General features: G+C 41.6%; 1 protein-coding gene across 8 annotated transcripts in view; it reads right to left on the minus strand.

Annotated features, from left to right (window-relative positions):
* Nucleotides 1-3,088: 3,088 nt before the first annotated feature.
* Mitf (melanocyte inducing transcription factor) overlaps nucleotides 3,089-21,436 on the minus strand; it is a 224,953-nt gene continuing 206,605 nt past the window's right edge. For 5 of the 8 annotated variants that reach the window (XM_075983364.1, XM_075983370.1, XM_075983367.1 and 2 more), the window contains 5 exons: nucleotides 20,171-20,288; nucleotides 18,023-18,097; nucleotides 14,206-14,281; nucleotides 10,620-10,767; nucleotides 3,089-6,649 (listed from right to left, as the gene is read on the minus strand). In XM_075983364.1, the coding sequence (XP_075839479.1) occupies nucleotides 6,248-6,649; nucleotides 10,620-10,767; nucleotides 14,206-14,281; nucleotides 18,023-18,097; nucleotides 20,171-20,288 (819 nt within the window). In that variant the 3' untranslated portion in view covers nucleotides 3,089-6,247. The remainder of the gene's footprint in view (nucleotides 6,650-10,619; nucleotides 10,768-14,205; nucleotides 14,282-18,022; nucleotides 18,098-20,170; nucleotides 20,289-21,436) is intronic. The other 3 variants (XM_075983365.1, XM_075983366.1, XM_075983368.1) reach the window with 1 other exon arrangement.

Below are 21,436 nucleotides of genomic sequence, written 5' to 3' on the forward strand. Positions count from 1 at the left end.
ACATCGCTGCTCTTCAATAAACTTCTCTACTTAGCTACTTGGCTATGCATTAAATCTTCGCATACACAGAACAATAAAAACAGGTCAATTTTTAAGGTATATCTCTGTTGGCTGGATTATGAAGATTAGCTGCTTAGCTGATGTTTAAAGAAGTCATTGAAAGTAAGCACAATCAAAAAATAAAACCCTGAAAACCATTTCAATATCAACAGGAAATGAAGCAGACAGGGTGTAGTCAAGACACCACTTTCTGCTAAGTAACATCACAAGGGATTACCACATTTAATTCTCTAAGGAATTTGATAGAGTCTGGCTCCAAGCAAGACTTATCATCAGGAAAATACATAATTATTCTCCTGGCAAAGGTGTACTTACAGAATACACAGGTTTGATGCAATTTAAAATTTAGGTCACTGGTATTGAGGATATGTTTAAATGGGATGAGTTGGATTTCTTTTTTTCCTTTTTTTTTTCTTAGATAAATTCTTTTCTCATATAAAAATATATCCTGATTATGGTTTCTCTTCCTTCTACTCCTCCCAGTTCCCTCCCAGTTCCCCTCCCATCTGAATCCACTCCTTTTCTGCCTCTTCTGTCTCTCATTAGAAAATAACAGACTTCTAAAAAAAAAAAACCAAAACATAACAAAATATATTAAGATAAAACAAAAGTTTCTATATCACAGTTGGACAAGACAAATCAACAGAAGGATAAATGTTCAAGAGAAGGCACAAGAAACAGACACGCAGGAGTCCCACATAAACACTAAATTGGAAGCCATAACATATACACAAAGGATCTTGTATAGCCCCATGCAGGCCCTGTGCATGCTCTCAGACTCTGTGAGTTCCTATGTGCTTTAGAGGGCCGTGGGTGTCTTATGAATTCTCTAGTATCTTCTGACACCATCTCCTAGAGAGACCTTGCTCTCTCCCCAAAGTAGCCTATGTCTGTCTCCTGTCACCTTGTCTGTTCACAGAATTCTCATCATTTCTAGAGGCTGAACCAAGAGCTTTGTTTCTAAGTGTGCAAGGCCTCTCAGCTTCATACAAATCTTAGAACTACTCTAGCATTCACTGTTTCCCCAAATGGGGTGTGTATGTCACTGCTTACACACAGGGTAAAGAACTTGGGTACATTTTTTATGTTAAGAAAGTGATTAATACCGGACTAGCTGAACATAGCGGACAATGAGGAATACTGAGAAGTCAAGAACAATCACAGTGGGTTTTTGATCCTACTGCACGTACTGGCTTTGGCGGAGCCTAGGCAGTTTGGATGCTCACCTTAGGAGACCTGGATAGAGGTGGGCGGTCCTTGGGCTTCCCACAGGTCAGGGAACCCTGATTGCTCTTCGAGCACATGAGGGAGGGAGACTTGATCGGGGGAGGGGGAGGGAAATGGGAGGCGGTTGCGGGGATGAGGCAGAAATCCTTAATAAATAAATAAATTTTAAAAAAAGGAAAAAAATAAATAAAAAAAAGAATGAACAAAAAAAAGAAAGTGATTAATATAATAAAAATGTACCGCCATTTACTGAGTATTTCCTTGTAGTGCCAAGCAAAAAAATCAAATATATTAACTTGATTGGCCTTCATAAGACCTGTGTGCTGCTGGCTCTTATTATCTCCAGTAAACAAAATGGAGATACTGGGAAGATAAATAACTTACTCAAGATCATGCAGCAATTAGAAAAAGCCAAAAATTCAATGACAAGAAGTTGAGCAGGGAACCCCACTTTGCCATTTGGGGGACTCAGGCATGTGGTAGAGTGCTCAGATAAGCAACTTTTAACTGAATTGCCTAAGTACAATTTTATGGAAGATATGTCTGTGAGCATAAAATAAACTCATCTAATGGCCAGGGAAAGATGTAGCTCAATTGGTAAGCACTTATATAGTTTGCAAAAAGCCCAGGGTCCAATCCCAGCACCATATAAACTAGATGCAGTAGCACAGTAGAGCCTGTCAGTAAGGTAATTCAAGGTCATCCTTAGCAACATAGCAAGTGTGAGGCCAGCCTGGACTTCACATTTCATCTCAAAAAAATAATAAAATAAAGCCATTCAAGTTGTATGCGAGTGTCTGGAGCAGTGGTGATGGTGCTGGAACACGTGTGTGTGTGTGTGTGTGTGTGTGTGTGTGTGTGTGTACTCGAGATTAAGACTTCATGTGCTCTCAAGATGTCAGTCAACAGGCAGGAACTTAGGTCACGTATAGCTGTCACCGCTCCGGAGATGCAAAGCCCCGACTTTCAACTTATGTGCTTTTCTTCTTGCTCTGAAAACTGTCTTGATCAGGTGGGATCTTCCTATTTTTGCACATTTTTTAGACATACAGTCATATTTCTATGGAAATATAAATAATTCAAATAATTCTGAAAAAGCAGGGCCTCAATTACTGTATATTACAATTTGATGGAAAAATACTTAAACTTAAGAAAGAGCTGACAGCTGGATCATAAGCATTACAGCAAGTTCCTGGTGTCTTCTCCAGAGGTTTAAACAGATTATTATTTTTTTTAAGGGCAGAAGTTTAAGGTCTGGCTGGGGAATAGAGACCCATTCTGTCTGACACTTCCCAATTCAAATCAAACATTTATCAAATGATTCATAAGTAGTGTACTTTTAAAAAAGGAGCTGGCGGGCTGGGTATATTAAGCATTCATTATTATAAATTTGTATTTTAAAAACCCAGGCTCCTTTCAGTAAATATGCAAAGGTTTCTCTGACAATTTCTCTCCTTTTTCATAAAGCAACCTCTCACTGAAATATTTTACATAAGCCCTTATATCTAAAGTGGATTCCTGGCATCTGGGAGTTCAAAGTCTCCCCCAAATTCAGAATCGGGGAAATGCTCCATAATTACAGCTCATTTGAGAGTGAGTCATAAAGTAATCAAAAATGTTCTGAACTAAAAAGGCACCATCTTAGAGTGACATCTGAGCTAAACAAAGCGTTGTTGGCAATGACACTTTCCTAGCAATTTCTTACAAATCACACAAGAGGACGACGTGGGCTGCCATGGCTTTGAGAAGGTATCCACTGGCCAAAATGAGCATTAACCAGACACCACTGGCCGACAAGGTGTGAAAAACCAAATGCTTTAATGAGGCTATGAAGAACAACAGTTCAATTATTTCATTGGATACATTAATCTCAATCAGAATATACAGTGCTGTGGACCGTACAGAAAAAATTGCTGCGCCCCACAGCGGGGGCTGCTATTGACATTACAGTACCAAGTGTCCGCAAGACACAGTCACTTGTTGTCTTTGTCAAGAAGTCGGCTTCTTTTTCATACTGTTAGCGACATCAACTACTCCCCAGTGCATTTTTCAAAAATATGAATAAGTGCATTCCTTTGTGCTTTGTATCTTTAATGTCCTGTGTATTTCGTTTGTTCTTATTGCTTTATCATATACAAACAACCAGACTGAGCTGTGTCATGACCTGGGTCTGACCAGATTGGTTGTGAAGCTGTTTTTTTCCTTTTCTTTTCTTTTTCTCTTTTTTTCTTTTTTTTCTTTTGGCAAAGTCAGAAGGTTTGGTATTTCCATTATGTTACCCAGAGGAAGGTGGATAATTTTGGTATTTTGAGCACTCCAAACAGAGGTACAACCCTGAGTTACAATTCTGCACCCAGGGGTGGGGGAGTGGCGTGGATCTTTCCTTAAAAACAGTGAGCAAAACTACTGCCTCTTGGCTTAAGCAGTCCCTGAAAGAATCCACATTCTTGCTGGCACAAAAGAAATAAATAAAACCACCCCCATGTTGCAGCCTCTGAAGTGCCCGCCTGCCTCTCCCAGCCACTGTGTCTTACGACGAAGGCGCTAGGAAGCCGGCAATGGCAAGCCCAGGGGCTACAAATCTGGGTAGCAGTGGAATGTGCCATACTTTCTCCCAACAAACTTTCTAGAAACTCGCTCTGCCTTGGTCAAACTCACTCAGCTATGGGTTACTCAATCTTGTGAAACATTGCTCAATTATTTAAAAAGTAAAACAATATTGTCAGAATCAACTAAGAAAAACTAGCGTCATAGCATTGCGATCTTCAGTTTCCGCGTCCAGCCCTCTCCCGCCACCCACCACAAATGCGAAGAGGGAAACAATGCTATGGTTGTATCGGTGAACACTATGGTACAGTTATCTGTTCATGCACATTTGTACTTCTATTCTAGGAAAAGAGTCACACACTTAAGGAGGTCGAAAGAATGGGAACTTATTTTCCCTACCCCCTTAAGTCATAAAGCTACAAGGCTGAATAGCATCGTCAGTGTTTCTTACCCAACATGCATGGGAACCGCACACTTGACAATTCTCACCAAAGCCATCCATTCATACATCTGACAATCCTCTTGGATCCCCCCATCACCCACCACCAATTCACATTTGACGTTTAAACACTTTTTTTAAAAAAAAAATCCCTCCTGAAAAAGGCTTTTCCTGATGAAAGAATTTGGCACTGTCAGTAAAATATATTTCATATTAAAAATATCTGAAGGGAAATTGGAAGCTCTAAGAATGTCTGCAGAGGCACCGCGCTACTTCTCTCCTCGCTCCAGATACCGTCGTGAAACCTTCTCTTTAGAGTTCAGTCAGTGCTGGTCCAGAAGAGACTGCTGAGATATTTAAGGCACTTCATTCTGAAGGATATGCTTTATGCCACTCACTACTCAATCATAGGCTGCTACTGAGAAATTCCATTCAACAGCCTGGCGTGTAACGCTATATATCATCTGTATAAAACATATAGATGGGATACATGGAACGCTACAGTTATTGCATAGGGCTACGCAAGTAGGAAATCACAAAAACTAAACTTACAATGTTGCCGCTTTGTTAAAACATTGTTATCAAGTAATTTGCCAATACAGTATTTCCCTCTTTAAGAAGCCAGCCAGTTTACTGAAATAAATCCCATTTTAAGGGACCAACGTGGGCATAGTAAATGCTGTGATTATCAGTCTTCAAGAATATAGTTATTTTCATATTCCTAGAAATGCATATGTAAGTAGTTTTTTCTAGAAAGCCTGGTTTTTAACCTATTAATACTATATCTTAAATGTGTTCAAAAACAGTTTCAAGTGATACTGGAATATACAAAATGTTTGCAAAGCTCTCTTTGAACACAAGACCTTGCGTAAAAGTAGTCTTTCGTGGGTGTACAAAGAACGCGGAGAACCACCAGTGAGTTGTAAAAATATTGAAGACTCACCATTTCAAGATGCATATTCTTACAAAGTAATACAAACATTGAAAAAAATGATGGTAATAAAGAATCTATACAATCAAAATGACTAAAACATAATTTAAAAATAAAAATAGTAAAGCCAATTAGAAATGCGCCTAGTTCGGTTATCTTTATAAAAAGCAAAAATGTAAAAAAAAGAAAAGAAAAAAAAAACAACAAAAAAACAAAAAAAGGAAGCAAACTTCCGGTGCTCCTCGATATTTTACCCAGAGAAGACATTCATTTCTGCTTCAAAATAAAACACATCTTATGAAAAATTGAATCATACTTATTATGAGGAAAACTGTAACTGCGCCCAATAAAAGCCAGAAAGGTCAGATCCTATGTTTCATGCCTTGGTCTAATAACTCCCTTCAGTTTTGGTTTAGCGTAAGTTACATTTTCTAACCAGACAATCCTCATGAAAATGACGGATATATTTGTCTTTATGTAATGTATTCTTCTTTTAAGTAGTTTTCAGTACAAAGACGAACTAATGCTGGGGGGCCCTGTGTCTTTAAGGCAGGACCAGGGAATCAATGCATTCATAAACGTGGGAAAGGCTTGGATGTCTTTTCCACTTTTCTCTTCGTCATCATCTTCGTTCTCTTCTTTTGGTTGCTTTACATTCGTGTAATTACACTTTACAGGTTAATTTCCAAGGAGGTCACAGACAGACAAAGCTCACAGCAAGCTTAGTTTTCCCCTGAATGAAAACGGACAGACACTTCTCTGAAGCAAATGTCCCCTTGCTCAGAAAGCTCACACTTGGAGAAATCAGTTCACAGATACTGCACGCTGATGGTACAATACTTTGGAGGCCTTTGTAGTTGTAAAATAGAATATACAAGTCTGGCTCACAAAATTCTAAAAATAAAATATATCCTGGGCTACTGATAAAGCACGAAAAATTCATATTAAAGGAAAATTATCAAGAAAATCTCTTCAGGTAAATGATGAAGTCTGCTGAAGAAGAGAGGAAGCAGTTTGTGCAGGAGCAGAGCAAGGCGGGCTCGCTAACACGCATGCTCTGTTTCTTCTGCGCTCATACTGCTCCTCCGGCTACTTGTTTTAGAAGCTCCTGGGGACACTGATGACAGCAGCGGGTCAGTGACACCAACGGGCGAGAGGGCATCGTCCATCAGGATGTCTTCCAAGTTGGAGCCCATCTTCCTGGGGATGCTATAGGCCGGGCTGCTCTCCGGCACGGTGCCGAGGTTATTGGTGAAGGTGATGGTACCGTCCGTGAGATCCAGGGTCGTTGTACATGTCAGGTCTGTCTGGTGTTGCACAAGTTCCTGGCTGCAGTTCTCAAGAACCGGTTCTTGCTTGATGATCCGGTTCACCAGATCAGGTGAGCAGAGACCGGTAGATGGGATAAGGGAAAGTCCGTGCGCTCTAGCCTGCATCTCAAGCTCCTGCAACCAAGCGAAAGTCAGACAGTTAAGTGGGTGTATGTGCATGACCGACTTCCGCCGCAGAGAAACAATGCAAGAGGGTGTTAGGGGCAGTTGCCCAAACCCATGGAGTGTATATTACGTTGAGCATCTCTACCTAAGGCTTTGGAAGATAAGGAGAAGAAAACCCTAACAAAAGGGCCCCTGTGGCACCTGTGTTGATGGTTAGAGGGACTGATGGTCAGGTGATATATGGAACTGTTTGAGGTTTGCATTCGACTGTACTGTGAACCTGAGACTGCTTTTAATAACAGAAGTCTACTTTCTATTTTTTAAAAAATCAGAACATAGGAACAAACAAATATAAATTGTCAAAGTAAAGTTTGCTGCTTTAAAAAAATAAATTCTGGACTTCCCAAACTATAGGACAGGTGGCATTTTTAGATAGAAAATTCCCTATCAGATGGTATATATTTTATTATGAATTACAAATAGAATCACTCTCTTGCAAAGATTAATGATTAAAAACGAGGATAAGCACCCAAATCATCAAAAGCAAAGTCCACCTACAGCAAATGCTGGCAACGGTGTGGGGAGACAGGAATCTGTACACATTGCTGGTGGGACTGTGAACTGCTGCAGCTACCACGGCAGCCAATGGGGAGGTTCTTCAAAGAAGGAAACACAGAACTACCCTATGGCCCCTTCATACCCTTGAGCACGTTCCTGAAGGACTCTAGGCCACACGACAGAGAGATCCATGCCTATCGCTGTGCTGTTCACAATGGCCAAGACGCATCAGCAGATGAGCTGTTCATGAAAATGTGATACACCTATACAATAGAGCTTTGTACAGCTCTAAAGAAACACTGAAATCATTTTCAGGAAAATGAATGCAACTGGAGATCACTGAGGGAAATAAAATAACCCAGACTCTCTCTCAGTGGCATCTAGATATTTTTTAAAGTTTGTATGTATGTGTAAGACACTGGACTACACGGCCACTGCAGGAAGGGTAAAGAGTACCAGGAGAAGGCCAAGTGGCACAGAGGGTAATGGTGATGATCCATGATTCATGGGCACTAAAATATTACGAGGAAATGCATCTTTCTGTACAATGCAGATAAGCTAATAAAAGTATAAAATGACAGCTAATAGAAATGTAATGCCAAGTAAATAGTAATACAGCAATACATAGATAGTAATACAATAATACATACAAACTGCTTGGGAGATCCCTTAAGATTTCAAGGGAAATGGCGTGGCTCTCTCAACAACTCCCCAAACCCTGATTTAGTGTGAGGGCACTACCCATTTTCAGTGCCCAGTCTCAGTGTAGGTACGCCATGAACTTTTCAACCCCCATTTTCAGGGTGAGTGTGCTACATAATTTCCAGTCCTCAGTTTCAGGGGAAATGTGCTCCACACATTTCAGTCCTCAGCGTCAGCGTCAGGGCACCACACACTTTTTGGTCTCTACTCTGAGGGTGAGCCTGCACATGCACACTTTCTGGTTGCCTCCCAGCTTCTGGAGAGGCTGCAGTGACAAGAACCTCGTGAGCATTGACACGGAAGGGGAGGCAAGGGAAGCTTACTTAATCTAACCCAAAGTCTCTAATAAATTGTGCACTCTCTAGAAGCGCTGTAGAATAGTAACTACCAGAGTTAGGGTTGAGGTTCAAAAAAAAAAAAAGCCAAACCACACAAAATGCCTATTTTTCAGTAATATGCATTTCCTTCAAATCCATACTAAGCTGCTAAGATACAAATATTCAATTGTTTGGGTGTGACAGAAACAGTAGCCATTTCTTTGGTTTCTAGTTACTAAGATACCAATGGTGCAGTGAAGAAAAAATTCTCCCTGTTCCACACAAACAACCAGAGTTTCTTGAAATCTAACCAGCCTCACTCTGGCAAAGGGAAACCTTTACTTTTTTTAATTCAGCAAGAAAGTTTTCATCTATCACATAAATTATCTTTCACCACGTGTGCTTTCTTACTGTGGGCTGAACTGTGCTCTTACATACACTGGAGTCCGCACTCCGGGTCCTCAGACCGTGAGAAGACTGACTTACAGTCTTCGGAAGAGGTGGTTAGGATAAAATGTCGCCAAGTCTGCAGGCAGGGTTGATCTCTAACAACCTCCACATAGTGAGAAAGCTAATGACGGCCATTTCACCTCCTCTGCGCAGGGGCCTTTTGTCACAGTGGCCCTGGCTAACTGACGCACTTTGTAAATCTGTGACTTGTCGGACCTCATTTCGAGATGCCGTCAATCCATGCTCCCCTCTTAGTTTTGATGAATCCTCGCGTATTCCTAAAAGGAAGAGCAGGGATCACCAATGCTCTTCCCGTATGTCAATACTGTCCTATGCTAGCGAGAAAAAAAAAAAACCACACCACCATAAAGAGCAGATGGGAAATATGCCCTCTGAATTAGTCAGAGAGGAAAGGTACTTGACACATGACATGGACTCTCGACTTGGCCCACAAGTGTGTGGTCTGTGTTAAAAGTGTTGGATCTGTGAGCTCCTCAGTGAAGGATACATGAGCGTGAGATGCCACATGAGTGTCTGCCTGCTCCTTCAGCCCAGCTCCAGAAACAAGCCTGGCTGGGCATCATGCTGAAGCCCTGGGCTATTTAATAAAATAATTCCCCTGGTAATAAGGCTTCCTGCTCTTTCTTCCATGAAGACTTCTGCATGCACCACTTAGCCTGAAAATGAAGGGAAGGCCCCAGGCCTTGGCCGAAAACACAGGCTCTTGAAACTCTACACCAGCATGAAGAACAGCAGTGCAGCTTGTCTTTCCAACAAACAAGCAGATAAATTAACTCAAGAGGATGCAAATATCTTACCGCGCTCCTTTGTCGTTTAACCAAGAGTGTTTACCGACAGATTCCAACAGTTTCTTCAGTTTCTAAATGAGGTGTTAAATCGCGTGCAGAGCTCTGAGGCTCTGTGGCTTGGTAGAGCTTGCCTAATTAATGATTTTTCCTATGACAGGCAAAAGGGGTAAAGCCAGCGTCACAGTCACCAGGAGAAGGCCAAGAGGGCATTGCCATGGGATTGCCGAGGCCCATATTTTACAACATTCACATTTAATATGAATATGCAAGTTTGGAACCTGAACACAAAACTTGGCTTCTCTTTGGAAGAACTTACTATATTTTAATAATTTGATAAGGAAATCACATAAACTACCTTTATAAATGGGTACACTGAGCACCAAGTGATAAATCACCAAGGCAGTTGTGTAGAAGAGATGCAACATGAAACAAATAACCAATTAGAGGGGAGGGACAGATCTCACATTACATCCAGTCTCGGTTTAACTTTCTGGGTTACAGAGCCCAGCCCCAGGGGAGAGCCACCTTCTGCCTCCTGGTCCCATGACTGAGGATCACTGCAGCCACCACAAACGTGTTATCTTGGAGGGAGATGTGAAGTGCTGAGCACCAGGAAGATGGGTGTTTAAGGTTCCTGACGTACGCTCTGGAACACTGAACACCCGTCAGGCGGAATGCAGTGTAGATCCATTCGAGCTCGACAGCATCCAGGAGTACTAACTTCTGCCTAGGTGAAGCTTGTCTGACGCCCAGCCAGCAACATACCCTCCCTGGCCTTAGGAAACACACACTTCTTATGCTGCTTGGGGGCTATGTAAGATGAAAAACCCCCAACCAAACCCACAACACTGTGGCTGACAAGACACTTAATAGGCTGTAACTCAGAAGACTGTTATAACAAGCCCTTAACCTGGATGGGGGCTCAGCCGCCTGGAAGAGAGCCTGCAGGGAACTTGAATTCGCCACTCTGCACATGCCAAGAGTGATGGGTAAAGTAGCATCAGGGTTAATTCCGAGTTACCAACATGTTTTACCAGTAGGCAAATTCACAGATACTGAGACCGTGTCTCCAGCTCCCTCAGGAGGCAGCACATTCTCCTTCCTCTTGTCCTGAAATCACTTTACATAGCATAGGGCAGGCACCTGGACTCGGAGCAGCAGATGCCGGTTAGCATGTTCCAGCTTCTTCTGCCGGTTCTCAAGGTCCTTGGCACGTTGCTGCTCTCGCTGCAACTTTCGGATGTAGTCCACGGAGGCCTTTAGAATGGTTCCCTTGTTCCACCGCATGTCCCTGTGATAAGACGGAGGACAATGGACCCTTTTAGGAACTGAGGTACAAAGAAAATTCAGCATTCAGTGTCTAGGGAGAATAGTAATTATACATCAGTAATAGCTAGTGCTTGTTGAGTGCTCACCACGCAATGACCACTGGCCGCTCATTTGGTATGCGTCATCTTACTTTCTCCAGGTGAACGCCTTTTGTTGAAACATATACCGTACAATTCCATCTAGATCATAGACCTCTCACTATATAAAATTGATGATTTAATTCATGTGTGTTGTGTGGGTTACCACATCTTGTTTGAAAAATGTCTGAAGTGGTTGTATATACCTGGGACTATACAGGTTTATTCACTGGAATGGGACAAGCACAGCAGAAGTCCCAGGAGAACCCACCACTTGTCTGTGCTGTGAAAATGCCACTCTTGGGTTTTTATTTGTTTTGTCTTGTTTTATTTTTCAAGACAGACTTTCTTTGTGTAGCCTAGGCTGTTCTAAAACTCGCTCTGTAAACCAGGCTGGCCTCTAACTCACCAAGATCTGCTTGCCTCTTCCTCTAGGGTACTGGGATTAAAGGCATGTATTACCACTGCCTGGCTCACACTTGGATTTTTGTCACTATAATGGGGTGTCTGTCATCTAACCTTTCTCTGTACCCATTTTCTCGTCTTCAAAATGATGACACTACATGTGTATCAGTAGCCTTGTAAGTGCATAATTGGAATCAAAGGAGATGCTCTATAGGATCTTGAGAATGCTAATCAATACTTGAACAATAACTGCACAGCCAGGGTGTGAAACCTAGAGAGATGCCATCCTGAAATCCCAATCTCAACAGCTGCCAACAGGCGTGACTCTCAGTTTCCTCACTGTAGCTCCAGTGTACTCATACAAGAAAATTATCATCATCAACGAAATGTGGACAAAAGCCATGCTAGTTCGATCTTGGTCAACTCAACATGAGCTAGGGTTATCTGAGAAGAGGAAATTTCAGTTGAGAAAATGCCTCCATCAGACTGGCCTGCAGACAACAAACGTGTGGGGGTATTTTCACGATCAATGATGGATGTGGGAGGGCCCAGACTATTGTGGGCTCTGTCACCCCATGAAGGTGGTCCTTGGAGAGAAAACAGGCCGCACAAGCTATGCAGAGCAAGCCAGGTAGCAGCATTTCTGCATACCTCTCCCTCAGTTCCTGCTTCCAGGTCCCTGCCTTGACTTCCTTCAGTAATGGACTATGATCGGAACATGAAATCCAAATAAAAATGACCTTCCTGAGATGCTTTTGGTCAGTGTTTACCACAGCAACAGAAAGCAAACTATGACAATGTCACCCTAAAAATCTGAACGCCCCGGAACAAACAATAAAGAATGAACTAAATTTGAGGAAGTGGTCTAATCTCTTTTGTAAATAATCTCAACACAGTGATGGCAATGAGGACGATAAAATGAAGACCTATATTTTACCTGATATAAATAGAGCCATCAACTCCATCACCTACAGCTATTAAGAGCAGATCAGAAGTGGCCCATGGGATAGATGAGCGGCAGGTCACTAAAAAAAGCCACCTAGTAACTGATCCTAACATCGGTTGGCCGAGGGAAAAAACAGGTCTTCTCCAGAGAGAAGGATAGCCACAGCTCCCGTGGGTCTCCAGTGTCTGGATACTAAAAGGTGTCCCAGGACACCCAGAGTGAACACAGGAAACAATTCTCAAGGCTAAACATCAAAGTAGCAAAAGCTGTAGCGGCCAGCAGAAATACAACTACAATGGAGGCTGCCTTATACGGGATGCCACAGTGAAAAGTCAGAGCCGGGCTTTTCAAGCCAAACCACGGGTCACTCGGTTCTCAAGAAGAATGTCTATCAGTTATCTGGGGTGTACTTCCTTATGAGACTAATCAAGTATGTTTCTTGGCTTAAATAGATTCAAATATTGCATTTTGGGTAATTAGAGGAACCCGTTTCCATGCACAGGTATATATACGTTCCAAATATATAAAATCAACCAAAGCTCACTTGTTTGGGGGGAGGAGTGGGCATGTGCTGAGACACTAGTCAGGTAAAGTGTGTCTCTATTTAAGTTCCAAGGCACACTCTAGAAACCTGGCTATGGAAAACCACTATCCATATTACAGCCTGTTTTATGTTGAGACAGTGTCTACCACGCCAGCTCCCTATCAGCTCAGGCTCTAAACATGTAAGCACTCTCCTACAATGGAGGGGACATGCAAATCCAAGCTCACCAGGGCCCATAACTTCATAATCTGTTACTGAAGAGATTCGCACACTACAGTTTTCAAAGAATATGCTAGAAAAGGGAAAGCTGATAAAGAACAGGAAATGGGAATTCAATTTCAACCATCATGCAAGACTGACTAGAAGAAATGAAGGTCACAGCCTTTAGGAGGATAAATTTGTGCTGCACAACTGAGAATCTGGATGCTTCCAGCTTGAAAATGCCTCTCCTTGAAGCCTGGGAAAGCAAAGCGTTAGAAGACGGAAACTGAGAACATTCATCAAAACCACCTCACAATAGGTAAGGGTTTTATTTTATTTTGCTACAAATTCCGCGACAATAATGTGAATCGTGAATTTAATAAGCCTTGCATGAATAATGCTTGATTGCATCTTTACTTTTTATTAGATAGCTAAAAGGTCATATTCAAAGGCTAATTTCATAGAATGCCTGTGGGGGCCATTAAAATATATACCTCCCCCAGCCCTTTACCTCAAATGGGCCAGTTTCTAATGGATAAAAATTGTATATTTGTTGACCAGTTTGCTGACGTGGCAGATAACATGGTAGGAAAGACTTGGAAATTATCTGTTAGCTGTTATCTCCGAGAGGGGAGGCAGGGGGGGGGGGTGGAGGACCAAAGGCTGAAACAGAGATCAGCTGACTTGTAGTTCGTAAGAGGATTAACCATTGCTTCCCCCCCCCCCCCGGTCCGAGATTGGTAAAGCACACAAAGAATATGCAAGTTTTCATAAAAACAACTGACCCTTTGTCTTTCCAGTATCATTGAACTTGACATTTCCAGTCTCTGTGCATCAGAGCCCTAGAGATCGTCCATAGCGGAGGGTCACATGCGCCACACATCTTGCCTTAACAGCTATTGGGATCTTCTATGCATGACCATGAAAGATGCTCCACCCCGCCCCCGGTGCTCAAAGCTCGAAATTTTCTGCCGAGGTCTCAGAATCTCATATATCCCATTCCTCACAAGCAGAGCTAACTATCTCCGTTCAAATATCCCTTTGTACAATTCAGTTCATTTCTCCAGAAACCTTAGTTTGGTGAAATTAACCAAAGGAAATGCGTAGGAAAAGGAAGCAAAGGACGAGAGGAGTTCTTTAACTTCTCTACGAGAATATCTTGTAACATATGAGAAAACGGAAAGGTGTGAAAATATATGATGCAGATTAACATGCAATTGTACTCACGGATCATTTGACTTGGGAATCAAAGTACCTAGTTCTTTAATGCGGTCATTTATGTTAAATCTTCTTCTTCGTTCAACTTCAAGAAAAGAGCATGGGAGAGGGCCATTAGTAGCGGCGGGCACACCGGCGTTCAGCACATCTCGTTAAAGGCACGTGCACACTGACCTTACCCGCCAGGACAATGTAAACTTGAAACTGCGTCCCCCTGTGCTTATCTTACTTTGGGATGCTAGAGGGTAATGAACGTTAAGAAGAAACAAGCTGGGGTTGGGGATTTAGCTCAGTGGTAGAGCGCTTGCCTAGCAAGCGCAAGGCCCTGGGTTCGGTCCTCAGCTTCAGAAAAAAAAAAAAAAAAAAAAAAGACAAAATAACAAAAAAGAAGAAACAAGCTGCTTTCCGAGTGCTCTCATTTACAAAGCTCTGAGCTAGGCAGTTCCCCACTGGATTCTGTACTAACCCTGAAAATCTGGGCTGCATCCTCAGCTACACAACAAAATCGGACGAATCTGCATTGTGCTTGTTTAACGAGAGAGAAAACAAATTTGCACTGACAACATGTGCACAGATCTGCAATGACACAGTTAAAAATCCAGCGGCCCCAATTTCCCACTGGTTGGGCAGCACACGCCTGCTCAGGCACAGCAGCAGAATTACTTTTAATGGTGAACCTTGAGTTTTACATAACTTTTACTAATCGCAGGAAACCGCTCTGATTTTGATTTCCTTTTATCACTTAAAATAGCAAAATGTTTGTTTTTGCTCATGGAATACACAAAAACAACTCCTCCAGCCAAGGACTGACAAAAATAAATATACAAGTTACATATGTAGTTTTAGATTCCTTAGTGGCCATGCTAAACTAGTAGAAAGAAAGACATTAAATTAACTTTAATATTTCATTAAATCCATTCTCCATAAGCCATCATCATTTTAGCAAGAAATAAATCTTTGAAAATTAAATTAGAAGGCGCACATTCTTTTCTTCACACTAAGCTTTTGAAATCAAAATATTTTACACTTCAGCATATATATGTGCTAGGCAAGTGTCTTCCCAGCCTGGTTCCCAGGCCAGTGTGGCCCAATTTGAGCTACCCACAGTCCAGATGCTCTAGGCATTGAATGGCAAGTAACTACCATACAGGACAACACACGCACACCATTTCGCTACACTGTGCATCCTAAGAGCATCTCCATCCCGTGATCTATGTCACACGGGCTATCATGATTCCTAAGTGAGGTCATGTCAACCCTTAACCCCACCCCTATCACTTCCCATTTCATCCAAGGAAAAGTTAAGTCCTTGAGGTATCCTCCAAGGATCCGGTGGGCCCTGCCCTGCCAGTAGCACTTTTTGCTCCTCTTGCAGTGTGACAGCATCTTTCCTGGCCCTTCAGCTGTGTTCTTTCTGCTTTGTCCCTGCTGGCTCCACTATTCCCACACCCAAGCCAGCTATGCATTGACCACATTCAAATGTGCTCCCATTTGCCCAGAACACTCTTCCTCCAGGTCCCTAAAGAGCCATTTCCCCCTGTAAGGAGCAACTCAAGTTTACCTATATGAGTTCCCAGGTTGTCGCATTTAAAATGACCCACTATCCCCATGCCTCTTACAACACTATATTCCCTGGGCTCCCTTTCACCTTCTCACAAAACTCTGAGTCTAATACTTAGTATTCACCTATTATTTTCACTGTTGCATTCCAGGCAACAGCATGAGCCTGGCACAGAAGGGTAACCAAAGTGTCTTGACAGTAGGGTTGCAATAAAACATCCTGAGCCTGCCTCTTCTCGCTTGCCTGCACACCTGTGGGCTCTGGCACTGTCGACATTTGGAGATGCCACGTTTACCTTTCATGTAGGAGCTTCCTCTTCCGATATGTAATATAGAAGTGAGATAACCTTAGAAAACTCTTTTTAAAGAACACCCTAAAGTACATGAAGGTAAAGGCTAAAGGAACCCCTAACATCATCGCCCAGCATCTACATGCCCGGGGCAACTATCACAGATAAGCTGGCTCCTAGATTCTGTCCTGGGTACCCACACATCCTCCTGTGTGACATCTATCGCCATCCTTCTTGTTCCTCTCAGTAATTAGTATGTGGCACCTGACGTGTGACTTGAATGTGCCTACTGGTAGGGAACCTGTTTGGCAAAAGGTTCTGGTATCACACTGGCGCTCGGTAACTTGCAAGGGTTGAAAGAAAGACTAAATACGTGAAGGCGTCTGTTTGCACATCTCAGCAAGTGTTTTCAGAAGCTAAATCCTAGGGAGGGAGGGCTGAGCCATGGTCAACAGGACCCTGAGCATTAGTTCCCAGGAGTTAGACAAGACTCAAGAACTCCATCTTAGAGTTGACCCCATCTGCAATTGACTGACAACCTTGAACGAGAGGGCTCTGGTGGGGACTTGAACACAGCACTATTCTTGACAGGATTCAACTTCATTTCCTATGTTTCAGTTATGTGACATTTAGATACGACATCATTATTTTACTTCTAGGGGGTTTTAAGAGAAGGACTGACTTTGAGTAAAATTATTGGAAATCGGGGGGAAATGTTTGAGCTGCAAGCTCAGATCTTCAGCGTAAAAATGACAAAAGCTTCTCAAACCAAAGCCAAAAACAGGGAGAGCAGTAGCGATGAGAGTTGGCACCCCGAGCATGGGGCCTCACCAGGGCAAGTCTCAGTGCGCAGCCCAGAGAAGTCAACCTCGTGTGCACAGGAGGTCAACATAACACGTTCCCAGGACAATGGACTTGAGAAACTAGCAACAATACAAAGACACAATGGTGAAACAACTAAAGAACAGAGTCATGAAACCCTGTCTCGAAAACAAATAAACAAAACAGAGTCATGTAGAAAAATACTGGTTTTTTTTAAGAAATTAATATCACGTTTGTTACTACAACACACGTTCTTAGCACATACTGTTCAAATAAATAACTAGCAAACAGCAGCAGACTGTGAAGGCTATGATATGATGCATTAAAACACACAAAGCAATGCTTTTCATTCTCTGTGTGCACTTAATTGCACAGGGAACAGTCGGGGAAAGCAATGCCCAACTGAAAACAAGCAATGTCTTTATTTGGCGGTTAGAGCAGAGTGCGGCTCTTCTCTTGTCTTTTTTCTTTTAAATCAAAAGCAAGGTTTCTATATATGACTCATGTTCTCAAAAATCAATTCAGGAAAAAAAAAACGTAAATGGAGAATTTTATGCTACTTTCAACTTCAACCTCTAACTAAATCTTCCTTTTCTCTGCAGGGTCTCTATTAACTGTGTAGCTTAAATATAAGCTTTCCCAGGACAAGGCTTCAGGAGTTTATGAAAAGTAAACCCAATGCATAAAAATATCTAATGTTACATAATATTTTAGAGAAACAAATATACATCATAAATTCTGGGAACTGCTTCACCCACTCTGCCCTTTACATGTGTTTCTTTCCTCTGCTTTTGTCTTCTCTTTTTTAAACTTTGAAATATCATTGGAAAAGGTGGATACCAAATCCTCTTTTGCTGGGGATCAAGACTCCCTTTAAACACACACACACACACACATACACACACACACACACACTACATGTATTACCACAAAGAAATATAGAAAATCTTCAAAACTAGAAAACTTATATGTGTGTATACACACAAACATATATAAAACATGTTTGATATGAAATAAAGTCTCTCTGAAATACTTTCAATGCACCTTTAACAACTAGAGAAATTAACTTTCCTCTGAAATTAATGAAAGCAACTTTTTGATACACGAAGAATGCTGACTTTAAGGTCAAATGAATGTAAATCAAGCAAACTTACTCAAGTTGTGATTGTCCTTTTTTTGCCTCTCTTTGGCCAATGCTCTTGCTTCAGACTCTGTGGGGAAAATACACGCTGTGCACGTGAATGAAGTCATTAGAAACTGGAACTGTTTGAGGGACACAGCAACGTCAATCACAAAGCCTATCTTCAGAACATGTGTTCCAAGTTATAACGTCTACTTCTTCTAACACTACACGTATCAAATCTCTGCCAAGCTAAGTTCCCACAAACAAGATGAAGTGACACCAAGTCACTGCATACCAAGCCTATATTCCAGTACTAAAAAGAATAATACACATAAATAGAAATGATTTGATGTCATATCATTTTTAAGAAAGATTTAGTTATTTTATTTATTTATTTATGTGCAAAAGTATTTGCCTGTGTCTATGTGCATGTATTGTGTGTTCAATCACCAAGGAAGCCAGCAGAGGGCATCAGATCCTCTGAAACTTGAGTAACGAATAGGTGCAAGCCACCATGTGGGTGCTCTTAAACACTGATAACATATTCTGTGATTAGAAGTTATTTTCAGGACAAATAACTTCTCAGTGTTTTTATGACTTTGTAATACAGTTACATGAAAACTGGGTGATGCTGCTGAATCTGTTCTCCATGGCCTCGGAGCTCGTGAGAATGATGTGGAGCCAGGTTCTGTCAGAATATGCCATGACGCTTAGGAGTTACTATGTATGCATTCTTTGTCTGTCTATAAAAACATAAGTCAGGAAGGGTCTAGATGCATTTGGTGCCAATTCCATTCGAAAAGCTGTATTTGAATAGCAACTTATGTGATATTTAGGTGTCAAGAATTTTTTTTTTGCCTTGTGAAGAACAAATAGAAGTATCAAACCGTGCTGTTTATAGATTCTAAGACATACTATACCATGTTACTTTCCTTTCAAAAGTGATATGTGAAGGAGTACACTAGAGACGTAGCATTTTACCACAAAGTAGGAAGACTTACAGCTTCTGAGACAAATTTATTCACTACATTAAACTGTATGTATATAGGATAAATATGAACACCCACGCCACACTGCAATAGTCAGAGGCTGCACAGAATGTGGATTAATTAATACTACATCACTCGGTGATATTACAGCCTTCTTGGTCTAGGCGACACCAGTCTATGAAGTTCATAGCACACTACAATCACCATGTGATCTACTTCCCAGAACATGCCGTGGTCATCATGAAACTCCTAATTGCAGAAGCATGTATGTAGACAGAATTAAAATTAGAGTCTGCTAAATTCAGATGGCCAATCCAAGTCATTCTCTCTCCCTTTCTCACACAGAAGGATAAAAAGGTTTTACTTTCCATGGCTGCTTAATAATTTATGTTTTTTTCTCTTGATAGTTTTTGTTTATTAATAAATTACCATTAAACCCCAGTTGATACCTTTTTAAAAAATTTTTTCTGTTAAAATTTTCTGAAATAGTTTTTGTAGTAATATCTTTAGACAGGCTAGAAATCTTTACAACAAATCCATATGCTGTATTTTTACCCCACCCCCAGTTCTGCAAGAGGCAAGAACTAAATAATAAAAAGGGATTTGGGGCAAGAACCATAAAATCCACCATGGTAGAATGCCAGTTCTAATACAGTTTCTGTCATGTTTTATTGGTCAAATGCCTTCCCTAAAGCATCAAAGAAAGTGGCAAGATAGGTAATTTCACACTTCCTCTAGAGCAAACATTCTGATGGCTCCATTTTATGATTTATTTCTCCTTCTATAATAAATCTCACACATGATACAGTAAAAAGAGTGGGTAGCATCTAAATATGTAAGAAATAAATTCTTTGCTCGATCCCAAATGTGGCCTTGAATGGCAAGCAAAATTCAAAGCAAGGTTCTCCAACTCTAATCTCCAGGGGCCTGGGTAGGGGAGAGGAACTTTACAGGGGACAGTACTGCCTAACACCCCCAACCAGAGTGTCTAGCAGCCATGGACAAAGGTACTCAGCAAACATTGGAAACTGTATTCTAACATCTTAATGTCACATGTTAAATCACTGCACAAAGCCTCAGGGACCACAGGCACTAGCTGCACAGGGAACACTGCTGCTACATTGATAATGCTGTCCACTGAGGAACAAAGCAGAGGATCATGGTAAGAGGCATATGTGCTAGGTACATACCTGTGAGCTCCCTTTTTATGTTAGGAAGGTTGGCTGGGCAAGAGTTGCTGATGGTGAGGCCCGGGGGTGGCAGGCCCTGGTTGCTGTATAGATCGATCAAGTTTCCGGAAACAGGTAACTAGACACGGACAAGAAGAGCAATGAGTTGTTGAATGACAGCTGAGTGTTTTTTTAACAAAACTCACAGCCTATTCCAGGCTTTGTGTGAAGGGTGTTTTTTGCTATAAAGTGCTGTGTTTTAAAACCAGGAAAGTATGCACATCCGTGCAGAATCACATATTCTGTTTATGCAGAGAGAAGGAAGGATGGTCTCATGCTGACTACCGTCAGGTGGGCACATTCTATGCATAGAGCGAGTGTTACCTGCTACCAAAGTGGCAGATGTCCCAGCAGTGCTGGCTACTCCTGAGAGATAAGACATTGTGCGACTTCCATCCAAGTTCGTTTTCTTCTTCCCATCCTTCACCTCTCCCTACTTTTCGCTCTTTCTTTTTATAAAGAAGAGCAACGGCAAATGCTTCCTTTTTGTAAAGCTATGTCCCTTATGGCAAAAGAAAAAGCTGGCTTCCTTGATATTGAAATTATTCCACGGACCACAAGAGGGAGCCCAAAGACTTTAATAAAAACTTTCCACGACTAGGAAAAGGACGAAAGGCATAGCAGCCTTACTAACTTAACTACTGTGAGTGGCACTGTCTCTTCAGATTCTCCTGGGGTATTGTAAAGCAGTAAATTCATTTTCATTTTTTCTTTGACAATGATGTCCCAGTTGGCCATAGATTTTCTCATAGCTAGGTGGACACGGTGGAGTCACAAGTTCCTCTTATGGCCTGGAAAATTTCCTGCATGTTAGCTGTGCCTTATTCCTTCCATCCTAGACCCTCAGCATTTCTAGATGACTACAGATAAGTCCTTGTCGCCTGCATCGGCCGCCCCTCCCTTACCTGATCACATGTTCTCTGCTATGTATTAAACACGTACTTTCAGAAACCACTCTGAGTAGAATTAAAACACGGAGTCACTCAGTGTACAGGATTAGTACTCAGGATTAGCTACCCTCCCTTGAAAAGCTTGAAAAGGGGTAAGGATGTTTTACCTTTTAAAATTTTATAATGTTTAAGTGCAAATTTATCTTGGGGACAGCACCCAGAAACAAACATGCAATTTATTTAAGTTTCATTTACATCTTATAAATGTGGCCAAAATATAACTTTGCACATTTTTTTTTACTTCAACAGCTTCCTTTACTGTGACTTATGTTATACA

The sequence above is a fragment of the Microtus pennsylvanicus genome, chromosome 8 (genome assembly GCF_037038515.1).
Source record: "Microtus pennsylvanicus isolate mMicPen1 chromosome 8, mMicPen1.hap1, whole genome shotgun sequence".
Lineage (NCBI taxonomy): Eukaryota > Metazoa > Chordata > Mammalia > Rodentia > Cricetidae > Microtus > Microtus pennsylvanicus.